Below are 21,047 nucleotides of genomic sequence, written 5' to 3' on the forward strand. Positions count from 1 at the left end.
CCATCCACACGCGGGCCAACATTTCCACAAGAAGGGGCCATATGTGGGAGGGAGTGTGTCTGATTTCACTTAATGCTGTGTGTTAGTAATTACATCAGGCTGGAGGACCCTCCGTCACCCTCCTCCTCCCCTCCTCTCCCTCCCCCGTCCCTCCCTGCACGGAGCTGATTGGTCGCAGGGAGGCAGCCGGGACAGACACGGCGTTGTCCTGGTGACCCGGCCTCTGTGCGCTCGAGCCCGCTATAAAACCCGTTGGCCGCACGCAGGCGTGCCAAATGGACTGTCAGACACGATCCGAAGTAACAAGTGGATTTGACGTTTAGGCTTTCTCACCTTCGCGCTTGGAAACTCTCTTTGGTACGTGTTTAATTATTTATTTTTTATAGTTTCTGATCGATAATTAGTGTGATTTAAACAGATTTGAAGGCTGTTTTTTCCTGTGGTTTATTTGTACCGAGCCAGAGAAAAGTAATTTAATACAACACAATGTAAAAAGAGAACTTATCTGTCATTCTTGTGATGATCTGATAACAACAGGATATTTTAAAACGGAGTATTAATAAGAAATGAAATTTTTTTAAAGTAAAACTTTTTTCATGTCTGCCGAATTTTAAGGCAAATTTATTAATAAAAACGGATAGAAATTAGGATAACTTTGAACCAGCAATCATTTCCAAAAAATTTATATTTTCTTTTGTGCTGGTATGAGATCAGGATTTTGGGGTTCAGTAAATTAACTCAAGTTGTTCTCCTCAGACCTCTGTCTGTGCTGGACCAGGACCATGGACTCAGATACGAGCCGCGTGTCGAGCAGACCGTCTTCCCCCGAAGTGGACGACATCTTCCTCGCCACCCTGAAGAAGTCCGTGCACGGCTTCTCCGGCGCAGTGTCCTCCACACAGAGCGACTCTCCGTCAGAGATCCCGGGCCTGCGCGGCCTTTCCGCCGCTGAAGAGGAGGCCCTCGCGCTCCGGCTCAAGAAGGACCGTAAACTCCTCTCAGAGGGCGAGCTGCAGACCATCCGCCTCAAGATCAACAGCCGCGAGAGGAAAAGGATGCACGATCTGAACGTGGCCATGGACGGGCTCCGGGAGGTCATGCCCTATGCGCACGGACCGTCTGTGCGTAAACTCTCCAAAATCGCCACCCTGCTGCTGGCTAGAAACTACATCCTGATGCTGAGCAACTCTCTAGAGGAGATGAAGCGGCTGGTGAGCGAAATCTACGGCAGCAGCGGACACCACGGCGGCTTCCATCCGTCAGCCTGTGGGACTATGACGCACGCGGGGCCCGTGCCGGGACATCCTGCAGCTCCTCACGCTTCACACCCGGCTGTGCACCACCCGCTGCTCCCGCCGGCAGCCGTTTCCACCGCCTCTCTGTCCGCGCCCGGCATCGCTGCTGTCACCTCGGTCAGACCCCATCACGGACTCCTCAAAGCCCCCACTGCCAGTGCGGGGCCGCTGGGCAGCAGCTTCCAGCACTGGGGCGTCGGCACCGGGATGCCGTGTCCGTGCAGCATGTGCCAAGTCCCGCCTCCGCATGTGTCCAGCATGAGCGCAGTCACCATGCCGAGGCTGACAAGCGACTCCAAGTGACTCCGAACCAAACGGAGACGAACTTTTGGGGCTGTTACAGACTCTCATCCATCATAATTACGCGTTTTATTTATCTTTGTTGCGTTCACGGAGCCAGTAAAGACCAGTGCATTGATTTTCCTCACTGGGACTTTTGAGGTTTTGCAACTAACTTAGTGTTTCCTGGTTATTAACCTCAGCTGTAAGAGGTGTTTCTTCCCAGAGCTCCTAAAGCACAACTTCAGCTTAATTCTGGAAATATTTGAAGGCCCGGGCATCTGTGTGTCTGCTATTTAAAGATCACATTTAACAGCTGGTGATTAGTTTCCTACTGTGGGAAAACTGCCCAAATCCAACCACACATGTAGAGTGTAAATATGTAGATGGATTCTTCAGTTTAAATAGTAGGAGATATTATATATTAGAGTCTTGTTACTGTGCGGGAAGACTCCCCCACCCCTCACATGTTGCACCTGCTTTATTCTATTTGCTTCTTCAATGCTTCTGTCCTCCTTTTCTCCTCAGTAGGCCGTCCTTCTCTGCAAACAATGACCACTTCTTTATTTTTTTAAAGGGAAAAAAATGAATATTTATTTACTTATTTTGGAGGGGGAATTTCAGATGAATCTCTGATTGTGTTGGGGGTTGAAATGTGAAATAAAGATGATTAATTGAAAATGGAAAAAAAGTCTTTGGTGATGTTTTTTAAAATAAATCTTCAGTTATCAATAAAGGAGCAAACACGGAGCTTTAAAGCTGCACGAATACAACCGGGAACACTGAACCAAAAGCAGGAAAGAAAAAAGTCTTCACATCGAACAAATAAACTTCTACAGCATTTTTAATGCCAAATGACACCTTCGACATCAAACTGCTCTAGAGTTAGATTCAGAGTGAAATTGTGAATGCATGAGTTTGTCTTTTATTTCATTTTTAAGCTGAGCAATGTCATGTAGAAAGAGCCACCTCTTTGTCACCTCGAAGAAGTCAGCGGTCTTCATTAAACTCAGTCAAACTTATACCTGCCAGTCGTTACACTAAAACTGAAAATAGATTTATTTTAGGGTTATTTCCCAAATGGGACAATTAATTAATCTTGAGTTTTATAAATAATATTAACTCGACTTAGCAGTGTAGAAATTAAAAGTTCAGCCAGACATAAGAATATGTTCCTGTAAGCTCACAGGCGTTTGGTTCTAATGAAAATCTTTTCTGGCCTTTTAACAACCTTAAAGTCACACTAACGTCTTTAAACACAACACAAATTCAGTGGTGAGTTTGGAAGTTTTCATTCATTCATAACGTCGCTCATGAAACTAACTTGTTCATAGCTGCTGGGTGACTCAAATCACGACGTTTGTGACCCTTCACAGCTGTGCACAAGGAGACTTCAAACCAAGCAAACACTGATGATGCGCAGGCACCTGTACGTCCACCTGTGCTTAGTCCTGCAGAATAAGTGAGCCTAAAGATTCATATCACAGACATTAAATACTTTTGTTTTGTTTTCTAAGCTTTCTGACGAGACGCCGACCACAAAAAAATGCATTATGAATCGTCGGCTTGATCAAATACGGTGTGAACAGCGGCACAAAACGCTGTGAAAGATGCCAGTGACGAGTAAAGGCCGGTCCACTTTAGGAAAAGGTAGCAGCTGCACAGCAGATTGTGCATGCTGTTGCAATGTTTTCCAAAGGCTTTTGAAGCTGGAACGATATGAACTAAATCTCTGAATATTCATGCACGCATTTGTTTATTCTTCTCATTACTGGAATTGAATTATTCAGAGTCCTTCAGCGTTCTGTAGGACGTTCAGAGAGGAAGAGGTCATTCGGTGCAATACCACAAAAAATACGGACTATTTACAGGTGAGATGTAAGACGATCACTCTTTCAGAAGTCTGGACTCCTGGAGTTTCTTTGCTCTTAAGTTCATACTTTTTATTTGGATTATGACCTTACTTTCAAATGCTTTCATTACAGTATTCACTCAATCAGCACACTGCAGACTTCTTCCTCTCTGCAGACTGAGATGGAGCAATGTTTGATGACACAAATAACAGGTCAGCTGCTTCAGCGAACCACAGAGGGAGTCGTTTTGTGTCAAAACACATTTAAAGTATGTTCCAGAGTCGAGGCATGCAGGGCAGAAACAAAAATAGCTTTTAAGACAGTTTTTTTGTGTCTATAAAGTCTGAAAATTTGATGTCACAGTTTTTTTAAAATGCTTTGTAGGACTAAAATTAGAGTGAGAGAGAAACTTCACACAGCCGTAAATCCACAGTAAGTTATTAAATGAGGTGACGAAGTAGATGCAGAGGTAAACATGGCGTATGAAGAAAAGTGGATACAACAAAAAAGTGAAACAACTTCTCATCTCTGAACATCTGCGTTACCTCAGGTGTCATCGCACCAGAGCTGCACAAGCACCATTTATCAGTGCAAAATAAAGTTAACATGGATATCACGAAAAGACCCCCTTCTGCCTAATCATTGTCTCTCATTGGTCTATATTCCAACACTGATCTGTGCTACTCATAATAACTCCGACAGTAAATTCCAAGCTTCACTGCAGGGACGTCGTGATTACATAACATGCTGCACCAATGGCCGCCGCACATGAGTGATAAATTAAAGATGAATGATGTTTGTGGAACTCCAGCAAACAACTTTTAAAGGTTGTGTGATTGCATTTGAAGTCAATAAAAAGACACAAGGGAAGCTAATTTGTGCCGTGTGACGCACATAAAAGCAAGAATGCACCAGGTTGAAAATGTTTCAGCAACATTCTCATGAAAATACTCCTTTAAATGTCACTGGCACAAGCTTTACGTTTCTTGTACTTCTACTTTTTGCGACACATTTATGTTTATTGTAGGGCGTCTACCTTTAGAGTCATAAGAATTATTAGAAAGAGGCAAAAGAGGAAGTGACGTGGCAGCGTATAGTATAGTAAAGGAGTGAAGAGTGTGAAAGTCCGAAGAGGCCAGGATGGATGGATCAGACTGTTACAGAACCTTCACCCTGCAAACTGTCGTGTTTCATGTGGAAGCAAAAGTTAATGTTGACTTACTATTAAACATAAAGCAGTCACAAGAGCTCTGCTTGATTTTGACTTATATAAGTAGCATTACCTTCAAATGTAAGTTTCAATACTTAATGATTTTATTATTGTTTTGTATGTCTATAATGAATGTCCTGTCTGTCTGTAACTCTCTCTCTAACTGTGTTGTTGCTGCTGTCTGAGCAGGTGTGTCTTGAGAATGAGACCACATGTCTCAATGAGATTACCTGTCTAAATAAAAGCTAAAAATAAATCATTATATATATATTACATTACCAACCATAACCAAAGTGTTCAATGGCCTAAACGCAAGGCAAGTTTATTTATGAATCACCATTCATACATAGACCAATCCAAAGTGCTTTACACATTTCGAACAGAGCATTAAGAACATTAAGAGCTTTAAAAGAAATATGACATTAGGGGAAAATAACATTAAAATACAAAACATATTAAAATATAAGATCAGGGCCGGCCAGAACTTTACATATGAGTGTTAAACCTGAACCCTCCATCCAGTCTTACAAATTCTGGACTAAAAAGTATCAACAGTGGACAGAAATTAGGTTTCTTCCAAAATATGTTGGGCAAGACTTTTTAGTCGTAGTACTAATAAAGTTTTTTTGCAGCATTTTTGCGCAAAAAACCTAATTTGTACACACCTTAAGACACCTGTCCAAAATCTCCTATAGGTGTCAATTTGGGTTCATATCTGGTAACTGCAAAATCCAAAGCATATGATCCCCACATCATTTTCATACAATCCAGCTCTCATTCACTAAGGAACCATTTATAACGTTTCTGCACTCATATAGCAAGATGAACTCAGCATAGCAGCAGACATGGAATCTTAAATAAATGACTACTTTAGTTGCAATCATTTATACGGAAGCCCTTAGCGGACATGCATCCATACATTATATTTACTCCGTGAGTCGAGATCTCGACTTATTTATCTTATTATTTATTAATATTATTTAATATTATAATATAAATAATATTATTTATTTACCTCGAGTTGTAAAAGCACAAAACGAACACAGAAACAGGCTTAACTTCCCTCATCAGTGTGGGCAATGACATGTCCTGGTCTGTAATATCTCAGTGAGCAGCCTGTTGTTTTGTTTTCTAGATCGCTGGAAAATTATCCCGTTATCACGAGAAAACGAGCTTTGTTATCTGAGATAATGGACCAAATTAATCCCTTATAAAAATAAGTCAAGATCTCGAGAAAACGACCAGAAATAACTTGTTATCACGAGAAAACAGGGTACAGAAAATGTATGGATGCATGTCCATTAAGGGCTTCCGTACATTTTATTCACTCTTTATTCATTCCGATGGAGACATTTTTTGGTGGAGACATTTTGTTATAAGTTTAAAGCAGGACACCTGAGAGTGTTTTGCTATAAAACAAATAAACATAAAGTTAAAAGAGAAACAGACTGAGTAGCATCTTCTCAGCTCTGTCTGAACGCTCCGGCCGATAGCAGCTGGGCTTCACATGCCTGAGCCTGGATTTGAATAAACAGCTTCTTATCCACCGTTGGTGGCAGGCTGACTTATCCATTGATGCTGAGAGTGTGAGGTTGATTCTGTGACAGTTTAAATATTCATAACTTTGGACAGAAGGGGAGCATCGGTCTTACACTGTTGTAACTGGATTTAAACCGTTGTGAAAACACCGCACAGATGTACACTCCTTCAGCCCCACGCATCGTGTTGTGTTAGCTGAAAGGATTAAAGATGGGTGGGATGCATCAAAGGTGGCGGAATAACAGAAAGAGAAACAGAGTCTATGATGGAGAAAAGGAGGAATAAAGGAGAGGAGATAAACAAACAGAGATGCTGTCAGAGACAAAGACGGGATTTAACTCGTACAAGGGAATAGACGGAGCTCTAAGGTGAATATGAGACCTCGGAGGTCGCTCTTTCCCATGGGACCGGTGTTTACTCGGACTCATCTGCTCATCCTAAACCACCGATAAACACAGTGATGGACTCTAACACACAAAGAGACGCCGACTGTATGGGTTAGACAAGCAACAAGTGGTGGCTTAGCTGAGTGTTAAGCTGCTTTTTGTTACATGTTGTGCTGTTTCACATCATGTTGAAGGAATAGTTTGAAAGTTTGATGAACATTGATCCCTGTTACCTGTCTGATAGATATGAAGCTACATCCAGCTGGTTAGCTTTATCAAAGCAGTCTTTGACGTCATAGTAATTCAATGTATCCAGTAAAAACATTTGGCTTGGATCTGCAGTTATAGTTTGTCTATCAAAACTGAAATATTGTGACAGTTTTTGGACGTTTAACGGTAAAATTTTGCACAAACTCACAAGGAAACAAGAATCCTAAAACTTTGATTATCTAAAGTTTAAACACATCATCAGGTCAGTCTTTTAATTTGTCCTTTCCTACCAGTTAACCGTGGCTAATTAGCTAAAATTAGCATGCTAACTTACTTAACTAAGATGGTGAACATAGTAAACTTTTGTATTTAGCTAAAAGCAACATTGGGCCTGTAGGTGCAACATCCCGGAACTGCTGCCGTGGCTGTAGGATCACCAAGAAGATGAAACGTATCTGATCTGACATTACAACCAAAAAGTCAAGGAGCGTTGGAGCAAGGTTGGTGTGTTCCAGTTACTGCTGACACAATAAATAGCAGTCCAGGAAAGCTAGTTTCCAGTATTAGACACCAAAATTCAGCTTGTTTTTTGAATGCTTGTTGAAGATTTCCAGCAAAGATGGAGCGCAGAGGGAGACCTTTGAGTTTCTAGGTTCTGGTCTCCTCAAATGGACGGGATGATTAATAAACTAAAAGCATTTGTTCCATTTAGTGATGCAGAGATTTATGCTCAGGTTTCGCGGACGATTGCAAGTCGAGACAAAAATGAACACCAAAAAACGGCTGCTTTTTGCCTCTGCAATCTACATATCCCACTATGGAAAGGTGTCGTTCCATGTACAATTATCTATTGTGTACCCTGGCATTGCACAGTACCCAAACCTCTCCTGTACAGCACTCAGCTCAGACTCTGGGTCGTCATGGTGGGTCCTACACTGACAGGTTGATTTGGAAAGGATTAAGAGATTATTGGTCGTAATGGGTAAATTATGGGTTTGCAATCTGGACCCATGCCGAACACCTGTAGAAATCCCCTCATTAGGTGATGTTCCCAATAAGAAGCAGGGATACTCATGTGTCCTACAATACGAGGTGAAAAAACTCCGTACCATTTATAAATTCATCATGAGTTCTTAAATGTCTGGTACTTAACAACTTAACAATACTTTTGTGTGTGTGTGTGTTTGTGTGTCTGCTCAATAATCTATGAACAGCAGCAGATGAACTCCTCGATCGGGTGGATCAATGTGTTTAGTAAAAGCCCAGAGGGACAAAGACAGAAGGGAATGAGAGAGAGCGAGAGTAAAGGAAAGTGAGAAGACAAAGCGAGTGAGCAGAAGATCCATTGAGTGTGTTTTTTTGTGGCTGAAGAATCGTCCCCAGTGGCTTTGAAAGGAGGGATAATCCTGTCAAGTAAGCAGACCTTTGGATATTCATGACTGGCCGAGCGGCTCGGCGGACTGAAGGAGGACACAGTCAGGATGGGATTAAACATCAAAGTGAATCTGAGGAGAGCAGGACTGGGACATGAATCGACCAATGCAGGAACACAGGGGTCTCGGAGGGGTGTGCTGGGGGCCAGTGGGGGCCAGTTGTCTGATGGGTGGACAGCACTTTGATGAGGGCCTCCTGAAGGCCATTCAGGAGAGTGGTGTGGTTTGGTGTGTACACCTGCCCCCCAATTTGAAACGTATATAAACCTAAGCATCATCAGCATAAGGTGTGATTGCAAAGATTATCAGTTGTTTAGACGCAGATGACAACACATATCTTTGTCCGCTTGGTTTTTGATCCGTTGGTTTCAACAAAGAGAGAGCTCAATGTTGCATGATATTTAAGACATTAACGTTTCCTGTTTCAAAATGACAGTGACTCCCTTTGTTGACTCCCCGACATGTGTTGTAGTTTCTCTTAAGGTGGACATGATCATGCCGGCTTGGTTAAAAGTCTCTTGGAGTTTTCTTTTGATTTGTATGTATCCCTACCCAAAGAGCAACTAAAACAACTATTTTAAGTCCAGGAAGCACTCGTTACTTTACAATTTTGGATTACAAAGACGCCCCTTCACAAAACCAGTTTGGAGAACTTGACTGGTGTGCACAGAGCTCTGACCTCAACCACATCCAACACCTTTGGGATGAACTCGATCCCTGACCGGGAACAAGGCTTTCTCACCTAACATAAGTGATCTTACTAAAGCCTCATAAACATCAAACCAGCGTCAAAGAACTAGCTGCGACAAAGGTCAGTGGTTGTGTTGCCTCACGTGGCTCTAATCTCGGCCAGGTAGTTGCTCTTGTACCAAAAATACCAAAAGGACAACAGCCAAAACATCTACAGTACGTTATTCAACTATGTCAGAGGAAACTACTCTCCATATGCAAACCGGAAGACTTGCACTGCTTATATACAAACCAATGGTAAAGCAGTATTAATATAGCTACTTGTAATCCAGAACATGTTTGATAAAACGGTGCTCAAGCCTCGTCAGGCCTCGGTGTCTTGTCTGTGGAAGATGAAAGAACTAGTTGCTTTCTTCACTTCTGCTTCTCTTCTTGTTCACTGATTCGCCCAACTCAACAGCCAGTCAGTCATCTCTGAGTGATGTGCTCCGCTGCCAAATCCAGCATGCTCAATCAGCTGAAGACGAGAAGAAAAGGAATCCCTGCAGTCAGGTACCAAAATCTGTTGGACACACAAATCCTTTAGAAAAGCAGGGGTGCAGTTTTACTCATACTTTATAGAGTGATAAAATTGGGCTGGGGTGTCGGTCGGGGAGCGATGGATGTGTTCAACAAACTCAGGACTTTTTGCGTCGATTCCCATGTGAGACCGAAGGCCAATGTTGACTTTATTGCTTTTTGCTTTATGACACATGTGGAAAGTAACATAAACCTACCACCCTTTGACAAAGTTAACCATCTGCTTAAAAGCCGCCTACTTCCTGGTGCAGTGTAACTTGTGTGTGCGCTGCCATCATGTAATTTTAACACCTTGCATGCCACCATGTAATGCAGCTATTTGGGGCTTGGTAACTTCAAGTATTTCCTTGCGATCATGTTGTGCTGACCGCTCTACAGTTCATAAAATCTACTCAATACTAGAGGTGTCATCCTATTGGAACATACTCTTGCGTTATGTTGGGTTAGGGTTGGGCTGAAGCCAGTCCTGCTCCTCCACAGCAGCCACAGTGAGATGTTTTAATAACTACAACCCTAATTTGTCAAGTTACCGAGGCCTGCTATCATGTTGCGCTGCGGCATATGTCTGCTCTCAGAGTTGTTGCTTCCCCCGGGGTCCCTGTTTCATAAATCAGATTAGCACCACACTCAGAATGGCTGTCATCTGATTTACAAGCAAGCTGGAAAGAAGTAAACTAACATTGTGTTTTCTTTTTATTCATTTTATGTCAGAATTTAATCATTTTAATATGAAAATTGTAGAAAAATAATGAGTCAGCAGCTGCTCACATCATTCTAGGTAGTTAACAGTCCTCAGTGGGAGACCCGTCGTGAGTTCTGTCAACATCTGTCATAAACCTGCTGCAGTTTAATCAGAGTGCAGGCTGAATAGAGAGAGAGTGCTGGCTGCTTCAGGCTGATCTCTCAGGTCTTAGTGGGGATTTTAAACGTGCTGAGAGGCTGTGAGGAGCAGGAGCACAGTGGGAGGCGAGTGAGCCGCAGGAGGAGGTGGTGGAGAGCGGAGAGATTTCAAGCTCAAATGGGGGGTGGGGTTAACTGTGTGTGTGTGTGTGTGTGTTTGTGTGTGCGATACAGGGTGCAGGCTGACAGATGTGTCCATCAACGCCTGAAAGAATCATCTTACATCCGCTGCATCCATCTGCCAGCCTGCCGCGGCAAGATTTTGTGAAATCAGAACAATGTCGTCGAATGCAAAATAACGTGTGGAAGAAAAGGCTTCTCATCTCTTTAATGTTTAAACTCTCTCTCATTGAGTGTCCACTCTTTCGCTACTAAGCAGAAGTCAGAAGCAAAGTTTGGGTTCAACAAAAGACGCTAAAGTTTTCAAAACATACCAACTTTGTGAGACAGAATTATGAGAACACAAGCGTCAAATGGTTTCCTAAGATTGCTGAAACAAGCAGGAATATGTTCAGTATTGTCCTATAATATAATAGAAAAACAAGGTAAACATTAGATATCACGCCAACACGCCGATGTCCGCTGATATAATTAACCGATAAAATAATGGGCTGCTGCATACTTGATTAAATGCCCGACCTCGGCGCAATGTCTCCGGCGCGAAGAAGACCTGCGTGGCGCAGCGTGATGACATCACGTGTGTCTACCTGCAGCAAGAGAGAGTTAGAAGCCAAAATGTCCGCGGTGTGGAAGTTTTTCAAAGTGTCCGAAATAGATAGAAAACTGCTCTTTGCAATGACTGCTCAGCTTCAGTGATGTGAGGAGGAGCCAAGGCAAAGTCTTTCAACACTACAAACTTGATTAACCATCTCAAGACCCGTCACCCCGACCGTTGTAACAAATGTGATAAGAGTATCACCATTATACTGTACGCTAATTCCAATACAGAAGAGAGTTGATGATCTCTGCTATTAGGTGTGCGGGAAAAAAATATCGGTATCGGTAATCGGCTAAATGAGTTGTAAAATATCGCCATATCGGCAATAAATCTAATATCGTGCAGCGACAGAAAGGGTGAATACAACAAACTCAACCCAAAAGCTGGAATAAGTTCACCAAGTTTTATTCACCCACTGATCCATCAACCATCATTTATTTGCAGTCTAACAAACAGGAACAATTAAAGCCCCCAACACCTTTCATCTCTTCCTGCTGGATCCTTTCAGGCCCCTCAGTCAGCTGGAAGGTGTGATCCCTGCAGCGTGTCCTGGTCCCGCTTCCTGGTGTCCACCCGGCTGGCCGAGCGCGAAACGCGTGCAATAAGGCCTTGCCCGCTCAAACGTGGATACATTTGAGAACAGTCTTATATTCTGGGTTTTGCAGACACAGAAACACCAAACCATGTCGGTCAAGGCTAAAATCAAATGGACAAACATTTCAACCTTTCCCTTTCTCCTGTTTATTACAACGTGGGTTAGATTTACCCGTTGATATAAGAAAGAAGAAGGTTTGTCAGAGAGATGCACTCACAAGTTGAGACTATTTAATGTTGGAATTTCCATAAAATACATTTCCGCCGATGGATCACAAAGACTAACCCCACATTTCCACCCTGCAGCCGCTCTTTGTTGCCGTCTCTTTCTCCGGCAGAGACACATTCAGCGTTTTCCCCTCTTTTCCTCTCGCTAAAAAGCGTCACTTTCAGAAGTCTAATTTCAGGGACGTGTCTCCTCATCCATCATACTGCTATCAGCCTTCACGTTAACGGTGACTTTGGTCACGCTGCACCGCCCTCCATACAGACGGGGATAACCCCTGAAATCCCACCCTTGGCCTTGTAGCGGCTAATAAAACCCCGAAAAGAAACGTGCGAACCCGCCCCCGCGACTTTTCGACTTTAACTGGGTGGCTCCTGGATTTAATCGCTCTGTGAGAAGAAGAAGAGCTCTGTGTTTGACTTTGGACGAGGATTCCTATGAAAGTTTAGTGTCAGTGAATCCATCATTGTCACGCTTAAATGGGATACTTTGTGGGGGACGGGTTAACTAACACTTTCCTCTTAGCGGCCAGCCTACAAATCCCATGTGGCATTGTTTCAGAGAGGAACATCTGCTATAACAATGGACATTCACTGAGTTTAGAATAACTTATTAGTTATTAAACTTTGTCTTAACAAATCAGTGTAAAACTCAAAACATTTTTAAGTGTAGCAGGATTTTTTAGGCTTTTAATTTGAAAGGAAACATCTAGATTTAGCAGGAACTAGATTTAGCAGCAAAAATTCAGTGACAAAGTGTCCGAGGAGCATTTAGCACCGTGAAATATGAATGTGGCAAAAGTCCATCTGTATTTAAACAACCGTGACCAACTGAGCGTGTGCAGCTATTGAGAGAGAAGCATTTAGTCTCTCTTTCACAAAGGGCCTGAGGGCTGAAACCTCACACCCCTCCCACCTTCATTATCCCCGCCGCGCTATGATCAGCACCAAATGCCGACTATCCCAGGAAAGCGCCCACAAAGCATGCTGGGAAGGACAAAAGCAGACCTTCAGCCGATTGGTTCCACCTTATTAACAGCTTGTAATCTTCTCATGTCTTTGGCCGGGCCTCACAGAGCAGGAGTTGGTGCGTTTAGACGAGTGTGTCCGCCCGTCAGCGCTTTGATGCAGGGCAGCCTTTTCCCTCTGAAAAGTGCTGCTCTGTTATATTTCCATTGTTGCTGCTGCTGCTGCACCTGTTGGCCCACAGGGACACGGGGAGGACATCAGTCACTGGCAACTGTTAATTTCTCATTAGAGTCTCTCTGCACATTGTGAACAGACGACAGTTTGACATGTAAAGGCTTGAGCAGGTGCACCTCATCGTTTAACGTTCTGGTTAGCAGCTCTGTCAAAAAGCTCAGTTTTTCAAGCCAAACAGGTTTTTGCGTAACTTTGTTGGGATTATTTTAACCCAATCATTTAAAGAAAAGGCTGTTTTTTCCCCCCTCGCTAGTTTGTTAACTTGTTTGATGTTGTTTTATGGTTTGATTTGGACACTTGACAATTATTCTGTATGGAAATAAATGCAAAGAAGGAGTTATTTGCTCATCCTTTTGTTTTCTCTGTGTTTGGTTTGTGCAGATACTCCTGAGCTTGGCTCTAAGTTTATGGCGATAATTAGCTTGTGATTCTTTGAACAACCGAATTTATTTCAAAAGCAGTGCCAGTTTGGGGTGTGGCTGTTCCTGATGTGTTCAGGTTTTTAAAGCAAGCCAGCTCTAATGTCGAGAATGGTGGTGTGGCTGATTTCAGTGATCTGGAATAGTTTGATAAAGTCTATTAAATAAAGGGGACTGAGTACACCGGGCCCACATGCGAGAAGGGCCCACAAAGATGAAACAGTGAATAGCAGTCAGTGGGGCCTGTAGAATGTGTGTGCGGGGCCCTTTGGTCCTACGCAATGCATCGCCTTTTTAAGTTTAGTAACGTTTTTCTAATCCGACATGTGCGGCAGAGTGTTAGGGCCACATCTAAGAAAACAAATCTGAGATCATGAGAATAAAGTCGTTACTTTAGGCTTTTGTTAGACGATATGTATAAAGGTGAATATCAGAAGAAGCCGCCTGCTCCAAATGATGCACAGGAGGCTTAACATAACTTCAGCTGAGCTGTAGCAACATAACGTGTGGAAGAAAAGGCTTCTCATCTATTTAATGTTTAAACTCTCTCTCAGTGAGTGTCCACTCTTTTGCTACTAAGCAGAAGTCAGAAGTTTGGGTTCAACAAAAGACGCCAAAGTTTTCAAAACATACCAACTTTGTGAGACAGAATTATGAGAACACAAGCGTCACGTGGTTTCCTAAGATTCCTGAAACAAGCAGAAATATGTTTATTATTGTCCTACAGTGTGGATTTTTTCATTCAAAGAACAACAAGGTAAACATTAGATATCAAAGAGTTTAAAGGACACAACAGGCCTTAGTTTAACACTCAAAATGAATGGAAGAAAGAGTCTCATGTTCAGCAGACAGAACTATTTATTGAACACACCCGGTAGCAGCATAGCATACGTGTTCCCCCTGACAACATGCAGGATCTCAAGCCAAAGCACATAACACAGCTTTACATGGCAACACTTTAATACAGGTTTCACAACTATTAAGTACTGAATATTCTGGCACATCAGCACCATTTGAAAGTGACTTGTGATTTTAGTGATGTTAGCAGGCGGCTGGCTGCTCTTCAATATTCCCCTTCAAAATAACAAAGGCTAATTATAGCCTTAAAGTCGAGCTGAAACGGCATTTCGAGAGTATCTAGCTTCCGTATCGTGACTTGTTTCCGAGTGAAACAGGACGTGCGGGCGGGACATATCATTAGAGGGATTTGATTTGATCGTTGAGAAGTGGGCGTAGACAGACGTTCTCCACAGCGCAGTAGCTAGCTAACTGACCGAGCGTTCTTGGTGCTCTGCGGCTAAATGTTGCAGATTGATTGGTTGAAATTGTTTGGTGCTAGCTTACGTAAGCACATGGGATATTTTTAGAATAGAAAAAATGATCGGATTTTGATATAAGAATATGAAGAAATGGATTTTCTGTATTTTTTTTGGCCTATATTGTCAAATAGATGCACAATATTACCGGGGATGTGACCTAAAAGGATTAAAATGACATTTTTCATTTCACCTCGACTTTAAATTACGACTTTATGCTCCTGATTTGTTTTCTTTAATGTGGCCCTAACACTGTTGTAAACATGGACACAGCAATAGCATGAACACTGTAATTAAGTACGAGCATGAGATGCATTGTATTTAATGTTTGGAGACATGGTTACTTACGACACCCGTCCACTGGTGGCTTTTTAAACAGGTTTTAATTGAACAGATAAAGGAAAATAAAATGCAGGTTAAAGAAAGGATTTTATATTTCATTATAATCACTTTAAGTTCATCAAATTATCATGAATTATGTGACAAATGAACTTTGCAGCTTTTGGAGCTGCTGTGGTCTGCAGGCCTTTGAGCAGTACACCCCCTTTCCCTCTAATTCACCTCTGAGTAATAAATTATCATCACTGTGCACCAAGGGATGAATCACATGACATGTTTTAAAGTTTAGTGTCAGTCCGTTTAAGTCAATGAACATTAAACATGTTGCACAACTTTTTATTCCCAAAGTATTCTTGTACATTTTCCCTCCATCAGAGTCGCATCCAGCTTCTTTGCGCTCTTTCAAAATATTTACTTTCGAGTGCCACTGAAGAAAACATGACCACAAGAAAGGAGCTGCTAGCCAATCACAGAGTAGCATTTTAGCTTTGTTTTATTCAGGAGCTTCCGAGCAACAAGCGAGGCAGTCAGTGAGGACAAAAGAAATAGCTGTGTAATCGTACCAATTTAACGGCTTCCTCACACGGCAACAAGATTCTCAGTCGTCCCACCGGGGCAACAAACACATCGACACACCAGCGAGTGACGCACAAAAGAGCTCAATCAGACACCTGATGTAAAATGACTCCATTAAGTCACGACTGAGCTCAGACCTGCAGCAGCAGCCTGAGGATCTGTCTTTGTGTCAGGGAGGTGGATTTATAATGACGCCAATTTGTACTCAATTAAAGAGACAACAGATTCAACAGAGAAAGATCTGCTCTTTCCTGGTGGTCCAAACTGAAGATGATCAATATTGTTTCTTCTGATAATGTTTGAATTTATTTGTAATTATTTTACAAATTTTAAAAGAACGTAAAAAACAATGTTACAAAGTCTGGCGTAAAGTTTGAAATGTAACTGTTGTACGTAAGCAAATGCCTCGTAGTTCATCGCTTTATTGTTTTGTTTTTATTTTATTTTATATAGATTTAAAGTAAATCTTGTGAATTATCTAAAACTCATTTTCATTTTCCCCAATTTTGCTTCAATTCCCATCATCAGAGTCAAACGGTCGGCCATCAAAGTTGCAAAGGTTGCAAAATTAAACCTGATTTATTGCAACCTTGGAGACTTGTTGCTATGAATGTGTTTATATTTAAAAATGGAAAACAAAAAGCCCTTCTCACGCTGGACATTTGCGGGTTTGTCACCCAGAATTCACAAATCATCACATCAAAAATGCATTTTTTGAAATCCTGGATCGTTTCAGGACTTCTTCAGAACACCAACAAAGAACCCACAAGCCTTTTCTTCGGCGGTATCGCTCTGGGTGTATGTTTCAGCCTGTATTGAGAGACAAATTGACCCAGGAGTTTGGCTGAGGTGTCTTCCTGTCTGTCAGCCGCAGGAAACGGCTCCACACAGACGAGTCTTTTAGCTCCCAGGTGCAGAGCCACCATTGGACGGCCTTGCCCAGATGGACGGTCCTCCTTCCACCATAAAGACACTAGTCTTCCCCCTGCCCTGAAGCCACCGGTGCTCCTGATCGGCTCCAGCCTCATCAAAAGGAGGCGGATATGCTGGGCTGCAGCCCCAAATACAGCTCACTTTTCTTTCCCTTGTAAATGTGGATAAAAAAAGTGGGGGAGGTGCTCCGCTCTTCTGTTAGACACCAGCTTCTTTCTTTCTCTGTCTGACTTCTGCGTGTGTGGCTCCTTGCAGGTGTCCTTTTTTTCTCTTGACGCTGAAACCAGATCCTAAAACACAGTCAAAACCGTCACTGCTTGTTTTCTTTCATTACTCCATTTATTACCTCTCATTGTCGGACGGCCACTAGAATCAAATTGAGCTCACAGGCACGCACACAAACACACACACATGCACACATTCATCCTGGCTGCCTGCACTCTGTTCTCCTGCAGGTGCGAGGGCCATCCGCCGGGCCCTTTTCATGAGGCCCTCCCTTTCCTGTCCGTCTGCAGCCGTCCTTTCAGCTTCAATCACAGCAGCAGCCGGACGCCACCGGACCGCTGGCGGGGAAGGGAAGCGCCTCCGCACACATCTTTCACTTGTTGAGCGACAAGAGAAGAGCGGCTGGGGGAGAAAGAAAGGGTCTTCCTCCTTCTGCTTTCATCGTAAACAACTTGCTTTCTGTGTGTGACGGTGCTGTCCTTCCCCTCTTCCCCCTGCCTTCCTTTTCAGCCGCTCAGATGGGCTTTACGAGGAGGAGGAGGAGGGGAAGGAGGGCAGAAAGAGGACGGCCAGGCTTCCCCGTGCGATGGAGTGATGCTGAGGTTCTTTTTGTGGCTCATGAATGGCACGTTTGAGGTTTCCAGCCTTGCTCGGTGCCCCCGGCCAGCTTCACCTGTGGTTGGAGTCAATTGGCCTGTTGTGTGCCTGTCTGGAAGCGTGCCCAGCTCTCTGCCAGCTAATTTGGTTAGCTTAGCCGCTCACAACTGAGCAACAATAACCTCCACCTCAAAACCATCAATTAACTCCTGCCACACAATGATGCATCCATTCACTGTTTGCCAAAACTGTTCTCTGACACGATTAATGCGCGCGCTAATGCTGCTAATACCTGCTCTCTGTCACAAGACAAAGTACTGAGGGTTTTAAAGCTGTTAAAAGGCGACTGGTGATTCCATTAAGCTCACAAAATTACCAGAAAACTAAACATTTATGCAAATTTTTTGAGAGTGTACAGCTAGCCTTCAATAGCGGCACAGAATCGCTACTAGCTAAATGCTAAAACCATCCTGCTAACTATGTTTACTAACAACAATGTTTAGCAGCTAGTGTAATCACGTTCCCTCTCTTTTTTAAACGTGTTAGCATGCTAGCTTTATTAAATGTTTTGGACAAAGTGACAATGTCAGTCAGAGCATAAGACTCAAACTCTAGGACTCTGAATGTCCTCACTCAAGTTATGACCAGTGTCGAGGAGGGAGCGACTGTCATATAAAAAGTCCAGTGTAAAATGGACTTGACTTTTGACTCTTCTGCAACATTAACCGTCCACACAAACACGTTCATACACAGATAGCAGAGGCTGTTCTGCAGCTTGCCAACCTGCCCATCAGGAAAGTCATTCATCATCACACCTTTGGGAGCAATTTGCAGGTGCACTAACTTGCGCACAGGAGCTGGGAACCAAACCACTGATCTACAGATACAGCGTGCAACCTGCTCGACCTTTGACCCACAGCAGCTCCAGTATAATATGTCTTGCTTAAAGTTAGTAAAACTAACCCAGCTGCTGTTCTGACTCTCATCTCATCTCATCTCATCTTTTTCAGCAAGTACAATCTGCGAGGAATTAAACTGTATTTCAACCAAATGTCTGGGCTAAATTTTATGTTTGAACCCTGCTTGTTTATCTATATATGTGTACAGAGTCTTACTTAAGTTTACACCTCTGGAGAACTTCGCCTGGAGAACTTTTGCTGTCCCAGATTAAGAGTAGATTTTATCTAATGTGCTCATGTTCAATCTAAACTTGGTCAAACTAGTTTTAAAGAAAGATTTAAACCTTTATTTCTCAGTGTGTTCTGCTTTTATACTGTACAGTCTTTTGTGCACGGGTCAGTAGAGATCTAATCCTGATCTTAATGGGAAAGCCTACAGAATTACTTTAGTAATCAACTTTTTTTTTCATGCCTTAAATTGCCAAAACACACAATGGGATTCTGCTGGTGTTGTCAACAGTTGTTTCATATGTGCATCTCTGAAGATCACATCGTGTGTCGGGGAGGAGTTGAGCTGAGGTGGGGGTGAGCGAGGGGAGCATTTAGCTCACTTATCCTCAGTGTGAGCTGTCAGTCTCACCGCACGCAGCTGTGGACATGAGATCACACTGAGCGTGCACTCCAGGAAGATCCCTGCAGGCACAGAGGAGACCAACAGGTGGAGGGATGAAGATTTGATTTCTGCAGGAAGAAGAAGTGAAGTTTTTTTGATTGTTGTTGGTTTCTTTATTTTTTTCTGAGGACATTTTAACAAACTTTATTGAACTACAACATCAAAGAGACAATGAATGTGCTGTCAAACCCGGCGCTGAGGGCCCAGGAGCAGCCTCATCCTCTCTGTGGCCCCGGCTCGGTCCAGGATTTACCCCACTGTCCCCCCGTGTTCAACCTGAGCTCCCGCCTGAATCCGGCCCCCCTCCTCAGCCTCCAGAGCGCCCAGAGATCCTCCAAACCTCAGAGGGAGCTGAGCCCCGAGGAGCAGCAGGAGCTGCGGAGGAAGATCAACAGCAGGGAGAGGAAGCGGATGCAGGACTTGAACATTGCAATGGACGCCCTGAGGGAGGTCATGGTGCCGTACGCCTCCTCCCCGTCCTCCTCCTCCTCTCAGTCCCATCAGCCCGGAGCTCCTCCAGGACGAAGGCTCTCCAAGATCTCCACCCTGGTTCTTGCCAGGAACTACATCCTCCTCCTCGGCTCGTCTCTGCAGGAGATGCGGCGGCTCCTGGGGGAGGTCAGCGTCGGGATGGGGGTCAACGCGGGCCCCGTCCCGCGACTGCTCCTCGCTGGAGGCTGGCCCCTCATCTCCGGCCCCAGTCAGCTCCTCCTCACGCAGGAGTCCCTCCTCACCTCGGCAGCCTCCTCCTCTTCTTCCTCGGCTTCGTCGTCCTCTGCTGCTAAATGCCCCCTGCTGTCTCCGGGCCCTATGGAGGCCTCGCTGGCCCCCGTGCAGTGGAGCTCTGCGGGGGCCTCAGGAGGGCCCCTGTGCCCCTGTGGGGTCTGCAGACTGCCCAGATTCAGCCACGCCACCCCGGCTCCCAGATTCCCAAAGTGACACCTTGAAGAGAGAGAAGAAGACTGATGACTGTTCCATGTATGCAACATTTTTTATATGATGTTATTTAACATGTTTATAATGATTTACTGTATTTACTCACTATTTTACTTCTTCTTTTCCACATATATTTAATAATCCACTTTTCTCACTTGAAACTCTGGGACACTTACAGGCTCCACAAGAGGAGAGGGAACAAATCAAACCCAGAAACTTTCTTAGTTTCTTATTCTGAGCAACAAACTCATTATAAGCCTACACAATATTTTTGGGGCTCCTACATGAGTCTGTTCTTGTGTCTTCGTCTGTACTCTTCTGATGTCATGTCTTTCCATGCACTAATGGCAATTTAGCAATATACTGTAAGACTGAATGATCAGTATTTGAAATCATAAATAATACTGCCCTGCATTTCTACCTATGCCTTTGTTGAAGTTCATGCATCTTTATTTATTGCGGGTGTGTTTGTGTTCGGCTGCTTCGGGATGCTTGAGACTGAAAACTGTAACTCTTGGGTCAGCGGAGGTCGTAAGAAGCTGCCTCATGGGTGGAAGGTTTGATCTTTGGAGCAGGAAGATAAATGAGTGCAGGGAAAGAGAGAGAGCATTATTAATGTACCTGAACCAAAAGCTGCCTCCAGGTGAGAGTGTGTCTGTGACTGTGATCACCTGTATCAGGAAATATGCCTGAAGAAGTAAAAAAGTAATTCCTTTCAGTCTGTGTTACAGAAATGGAATATAAATCAAATAGGAAGTTTAAGCGCTCAATGCTGCTTGGAGCTTGAACACTGTAGAAGTGCTTCTCTAACATGTAGCTTTGAAACGTGTCCCCTGAGCAGGTAGACGCCCCCTCTCTCTGTAGGACCTTAGCCTGTTCTTTAGCAACATTTAGCACATGTAGCCATTTGCTTCTTTCTTTGACATCATGTTTGGTTTTATTTGTAATCGAGGTGAGGTGAGAGGAGGATAAGCGCTCAGTGAAGAAACCCCTCCCCTCGTGCCCTCATCCCAATACTTA

General features: G+C 43.6%; 2 protein-coding genes across 2 annotated transcripts; both read left to right on the forward strand.

Annotated features, from left to right (window-relative positions):
- Window positions 1-284: 284 nt before the first annotated feature.
- Window positions 285-2,252, forward strand: olig2 (oligodendrocyte lineage transcription factor 2). The gene is made up of 2 exons (XM_069663368.1): window positions 285-357; window positions 757-2,252. Exon 2 carries the CDS (start codon window positions 783-785, stop codon window positions 1,596-1,598), a length of 816 nt encoding a protein of 271 aa, XP_069519469.1. The 5' UTR covers window positions 285-357; window positions 757-782; the 3' UTR covers window positions 1,599-2,252.
- A 17,010-nt stretch (window positions 2,253-19,262) lies between these two features.
- Window positions 19,263-20,378, forward strand: olig1 (oligodendrocyte transcription factor 1). The gene has a single exon (XM_069663744.1). It carries the CDS (start codon window positions 19,263-19,265, stop codon window positions 20,028-20,030), a length of 768 nt encoding a protein of 255 aa, XP_069519845.1. The 3' UTR covers window positions 20,031-20,378.
- The last annotated feature ends 669 nt before the right edge of the window (window positions 20,379-21,047 follow it).

Source organism: Semicossyphus pulcher, unplaced genomic scaffold (assembly GCF_022749685.1).
Source record: "Semicossyphus pulcher isolate SPU_LCO1_2020_fin unplaced genomic scaffold, fSemPul1.0.p SCAF_15, whole genome shotgun sequence".
Lineage (NCBI taxonomy): Eukaryota > Metazoa > Chordata > Actinopteri > Labriformes > Labridae > Semicossyphus > Semicossyphus pulcher.